At 44.1% G+C, this 5,951-nt stretch overlaps 1 protein-coding gene across 2 annotated transcripts in view; it reads left to right on the forward strand.

Annotated features, from left to right (window-relative positions):
- The first annotated feature begins 1,778 nt into the window (after window positions 1-1,778).
- The window catches only part of LOC147457820 (pentatricopeptide repeat-containing protein At2g03380, mitochondrial-like), a 4,302-nt gene continuing 129 nt past the window's right edge, over window positions 1,779-5,951 (forward strand). The window contains exons 1-2 of one of the 2 annotated variants that reach the window (XM_086512607.1): window positions 2,170-2,307; window positions 2,540-5,951. The exon at window positions 2,540-5,951 is cut by the window's right edge and continues 129 nt beyond it. In XM_086512607.1, coding sequence (XP_086368733.1) covers window positions 2,569-5,685 — 3,117 coding nt within the window. In that variant the 5' untranslated portion in view covers window positions 2,170-2,307; window positions 2,540-2,568 and the 3' untranslated portion in view covers window positions 5,686-5,951. The other variant, XM_086512606.1, reaches the window with a different exon arrangement.

Here is a 5,951-nt window from a genome sequence, read left to right on the forward strand (position 1 = left end):
GCTAAATCAGGTCCATTCGTTCAAAGAGAAGGGTCAGTGGTCGCCTCATCTTGAGCAGGCGCTTTCGAAGGATAAACTCTATGAGACCTCTCTCTCTCTCTCTCTCTCTCTCTCTCTCTCTCTCTCTCTCTCTCACACACACACACACACACACACACACACACACACACACACACACACACAGATAAACTTGAGAACCAACTAGATATAGCGAAAGTGTAACTGGATGGCACGAAAGAGGAATTAATTGCCCAAAGATGCATAATTGAAAAAACCAAGGCCTACTCTCGAGTGGCTCGACTTGCAGACACATGCGCTACTAGAATCATAAAATTGGAAAGAGTTGTCCATGTGCAAGAATGCACGCAACAACCACACAAATGCACTTGCTCGTGAAGAGGATCTCCAAAAAGAGAATGTAGCTCTCAAGAAAGAAAATGAAGACTCGTGTCGTGAGCCTTAGTGGTTGCATTTCAAGCAAAACTCAACTGCAGGCAGCTAGAGTTTACTCAAACGGATGATCACGACGATGATGACAATGGGAAGACACAAAGAGATCTAAAGGATAGCAAGAACAACCACAAAAGGAACAAACAAAGTCATCCTCTGAAGTAACTCACACAGCACCTCCTGTGTGTCTTTATCCATCTCCTCATGACATACATGGTATTTATAAGGTGATAAAAAAATATAAGGTACTCTTCAATTCCATTTTGTAGTAGGCTTTTCCTTCATAATTCGTTGTTTTTCGTTTTATTAGCAGGAATCTCTTGAGATTCCTTTGTGTCCCCCTTTCTAGGCATTAATCCCTTCCCACTGCTGCGATCATCGCGAGCTTAATCCCTGCTACATCTCCACGTGCACCCACCTATCATTCTGCATCCCCGCCAGCTCCCTCCTCGACACCTTGATGCCATAGCATCCCCTTCTGCCCTTTGCGTTGTCGCTGGTCTACAACATCGCTTTGGCTACATCAAACAGAGATTGCATGCAGCAGGCATCGACTTTCCCAATCGACTTTCCCAAGGCACACCTCCACACCATCGCCCTTTCTTTGACCTCCATTGTTGGATTGCAATGAATCTCTCTCTCTCTCTCTCTCTCTCTCTCTCTCTCTCTCTCTCTCTCTCTCTCTCTCTCTCTCTCTCTCTCTCTCTCTCTCTCTCTCAGCACAATGTCCTACGGTTCTCTCTCACACACACATTGTGATTTTCATTAGGCAAATGCCGCGGCAGTTCAAAGCTTGCTTCTCTGTCAAGGTCAAGCTTCTTAGCTAGAGGCATGAGACTGACGAGGCGAATCAGAGCAAAACGATGACCATTAATGTAAGTTGAACAACCGCCTCTCCCCTCCCCAGCCTGGCACACCACATTCAAGGAAGCTGCCCGTAACTTGCCTCCTCTCCCCACGCTCGTCTTGTGCGCAGAACTTGCTCATACGAGGCACGTTAGAGACATCGAATTGTGTGTGTGTGTGTGTGTGTGTGTGTGTGTGTGTGTGTGTGTGTGAGAGAGAGAGAGAGAGAGAGAGAGAGAGAGAGAGAGAGAGACCATCTCCGCTCCTTTCTGCAGGGTGCACAGAGAGAGAGAGAGAGAGAGAGAGAGAGAGAGAGAGAGAGAGAGAGAGAGAAGTATGCAAACAAAACAAGATTTTTTTAAAAAAATCTTGAACAAATCCAACCAAAATATCTAAGAGAGAGATTATCTACATGGCATTGCCTGGTTGCACGTGGTTTTATTTGAAAAAAGCATGCTTATCATCCAAACTCTTCCCTTTTCCTTTCCCCAAAGCGAGTTACCATCTAATGCAAACGTTTGGACTACCTATTTACTTTAAATCGGTGCAATTTGACTGTTGTGCGAGAGCAGGATCATTCCGAACGGGGAACGCAGAGAGCACGAATGGATCCGCTAGTGAATGGCGATCTATGCAGCGGGCAGGAAGTGTACATATCACAAAAGCCCTGCAATTCTGCAGCAGAAATTAGCAAAGTTGATATGCCAAAACTCTTCATGGGCACCTCCAGGACAGACGCATGTCCTGTCTCTGCAGGTTGGAGCCAATTTGACCCGCCAGCGTCCTTCATGGGAAGTTCTAAGGCCCTTTCTGCACTCTACAAAGACTGGCATTCGAAGGAACTCTTCATCGGCCCTCCCTTTACAGAAGACCCATTTGCCACAGACCCACCTTGGGCTCCAGGAAGCATCACATGACCAGATTTTGATTCTCTGCAAGCAAGGCGATTTAGACAGAGCCCTCCATGTCTTGTTCATCTTGCCTTCCTCAGCAAACCCACCTCCAGACCAGGTTTACCTCTCTCTGCTCAATATTTGCAAGAAAGAAAAATGCCTCTCCCAGGCTCTACGTCTCTATACCCATATTATCACCCATTCAAGCCAAAAACTTAGTATTGTTCTTGGCAATCAATTGGTGCATGTGTTTGTGGCTTGTGGTGGAATTGAGATTGCAACCAAGATTTTCTTAGGATTAACAAATCCCACGTCATCTTCATGGGAAGCCCTAATCTCTGGTTATGCAGGAAGTGGCCAAGGCATTAAAGCTTTGGAGATGTACTTTCGCACTCGTCAATCGGATATGGAGCCACATGTGTCTACAATAACCAGTTTACTCAAAATTTGTGGTAGCATTCAGGATCTTGAAGGAGGCAGGAAGCTGCATTCTGATGCTGTGGAGAGAAGAGACGATGCAGATGTTTTTGTAGGAAGCACTCTCGTGAGCATGTATGGTAAGTGCAGAAGATTGTCAGAAGCAGAGAAGGTATTCGGTGCACTGGTGCAGCGTAATGTTGTCTCTTGGAATTCAATGCTTGCATCTTACATTGAAAATGAGAATGAAGAAGCTGCCTTGCGGTTGTTCAGGCAAATGCAAGAAGAAGGTGTAACTCCTAACCACTTGACTTTTATGGCTGCTCTTCGAGCATGCGGCACCCTTGGAGATAAGAAAGACTTTGAGGCTTTTTCTTGTGGATCTCATCTGAAACTTGTTTTGGACATTGGCCGAGCTTTACATGCAGATGCCCGTAAGAGATCTGTTGCTTCAAATGCGTATGTTGAGAGTGCCCTGTTGAGCATGTACAAAAAATGTGGTTCGTTTTTGGAACTTGAAGATGTCTTTAGTAGCTTACTAGAGCGCAATGTTGTGTCATGGAATGTCATGCTTGCAGCTTTAATGGATCAAGGCCTTGAAGAGACGACCTTGCAACTATACCGAGCAATGCAAGAGGAAGGTGTGAAACCAGACCATCAAACAACAATGGTTGCACTTCTTGCATGTTGCAACCTTTTAGAGAAAGAGCATGCTATTACCATCGACATGCAATCGAATAAAGGAATGTCTTACAAAGTTTGCGAAGCATTATATCATGATTCCTGGCAAAGTGGCTTCGCCTTTGATATTATTCTAGGAAGCATGTTTATAAATGTCTATGGAAAATGTGGAGCAATTGAAGATGCAGAGGATGTCTTTGGTAAACTTTCAAGTCCTGATGTCGCCACATGGAATGCCATGCTTTCTGTTTATGCTGAGCAACTTCAAGCAGAAAAAGCATTCAAGTTGTACCGTCAAATGCATGAAGAAATGGTTTGCCAAGATGGACTAACACTTGTAGCCATGCTTCAAGCTTGTGGCAGCTTTGCAGGGAAGGAGGAGGCTGCTGATTACGAAAATTGCAATAAGGTGATTGCTTCAGAAATTGGCAATGGACTTCATTCAGTTGCTCAGAAGCAGGGCCTTGAGTCGTCAACTCAGGTTGCAAACACCTTAATCAGCATGTATGGCAAGTTTGGGAGGGTTGGACACTCAGAGGTTGTTTTTGACAGGCTTGTCAAGCGAGATGTTGTGTCATGGAATGCTATGCTGTCCGCGTATATAGAACAAGAACAATTTGATTTGGTGCTACAACTTTACTGCCAAATGAGAAAAGAAGGTTTCATACCAGACAGGTTAACCATTGCTGTAGCCATTCTAGCATGTGGCATTGCTGCACAGAAAGAAGAAACTTCACTTCTAGGGGGACATTCACTGAAAGAAGTGTCCCATGAAATTGTCAGAGCATTACATTTTGAAGCTGTATCTAGAGGTTTTGATTTAAATAAGCATTTGCGAAGCAGCCTAGTGAGCACCTATAGTAAGTGTGGAGCCGTGTTTGAAGCAGAGAAAGTGTTTTTGGAAGCATGCCAGCCAGATACTTTCTACTGGAATGCTATGCTTGTAGCCTATGTTGAGCATGATCGAGGAGATAAAGCTTTACAGCTGTACAAAGTGATGCAAGACAACAACTTTGTGGATAAGCATACAGTGGTCATTGCACTCAAAGCATGTGCCACTTGTATAAGAAGGGATGAAGCTGTTGAACATGGACATATTACGGCAGCTGTCTGTCTCGAGATAGGCCATTCTCTGCATGCTTATGCATGGAAGAATGGCCTGGGCTCAAATATGTTTGTTGGAAGTACACTTATCAGTATGTATGGTAAATGTGGGTGTATTGAGAAGGCCAAGCATGTTTTTGATAGGATGGCAAGAAGAGATACTGTTTTGTGGAATGCAATGCTTTTTGCCTGTGTTGAACATGGAGAAGGAGAGGATGCTTTGCAATTGTTCTGCCTGATGCAGAAGGAACGTGTAAGCTTTGATCACCAGACATTGACAATGGCACTTCAAGCTTGTTGTATATTAGCTGAGAGAGAGAAAGCTATTGTCAGGGATGGGCAAGCAATGAAAGTGTCGTCTTTAAGAATTGGCCAATCATTGCACTCAGATGCAGTCCAAAGCAAGGAAGTTTTCTCTGATGTTGTTGTTCTCAACAGCCTTGTAAGCATGTATGGCAAGTGTGGAGCGATAAGAGAAGCAGAGAAAACATTTGACTGCTTGTGGAAGCGGAGCATATCGTCGTGGAATGCAATGCTTTCCGCTTACCTAGAGTACGATCAATGCGAGAAGGCTATACAACTTTACCACAAACTACAAAAGATGCCTACAAATGTTGATGATGTTACATGTGGGTACATTTTGCAGGCCTGCAGCCAAACTGGCAGGTTGGATGTATGCAGGCAGGTTCATTTCATTGCCGCCTCTTCTGGAGTAGACCTAAGCTTTCTGTTGTCAACGACTCTTGCTCATACATATGGAAACTGTGGATGCATGCTAGATGCTAAGGCAGTCTTTCAAGGATTGCCCAAGCCTGATGTTGTTGCATGGAGTACCTGCGTTTCAGGATTTGCACAACAGGGAAAACCGGAATCGAGTTTTCTGTTTTTCGACAAAATGCATATGGAGGGTATAATAGCAGATGAGGTAACATGCTCATCATTTCTATTTGCCTGTAGTCATGCTGGCTTAGTTGATGAGGGTGTTCAATACTTTAATAGCATGGACAAAGTGTTCGGCATTACTTCTACACTAAAGCATTATGCTAATGTGATAGATTTGCTTGCACGTACGGGGAACCTTGCAAAAGTGGAGTATGTGCTAGAGAAAATGCCCATTAAGCCTGATTTGGCCATTTGGATGTGTGTTCTGAGTGCATGTTGTCTACATGGCAACTTGGAGCTGGCAAAGTTTGCCTTCACTTCAGCAATACAGCTACAGCCTGTCGACTCTGCTGGATACATACTGATGTCTAATGTTTATCAACAGCGTGATCCCATGGAATGTGTGCGATAGACCATTTTTTCACTGCAAGGCCCCTTGTAGCTAACGTTTTGATGATTTAACTAGCCAAATTAAGATGTTTTCACTTGGCTTGGATATTCACAAGCTCAAGATCTTTTATGCTTTACTCTCAATGCCCACACAAACGGACATAATTTTGGAAAATATTGGTAGGCATGAGGTGCTAGTCAACTGCTACATTGTTGCTTAATCAAGCAGGCTTTCCAACCGCATGTTGAGGATTCAATAGGTGAATCAGTGGGTTTGCTAGTCTTTTA

The sequence above is a fragment of the Adiantum capillus-veneris genome, chromosome 5 (assembly GCF_014529385.1).
Source record: "Adiantum capillus-veneris isolate H3 chromosome 5, ASM1452938v2, whole genome shotgun sequence".
Classification (NCBI taxonomy): domain Eukaryota; kingdom Viridiplantae; phylum Streptophyta; class Polypodiopsida; order Polypodiales; family Pteridaceae; genus Adiantum; species Adiantum capillus-veneris.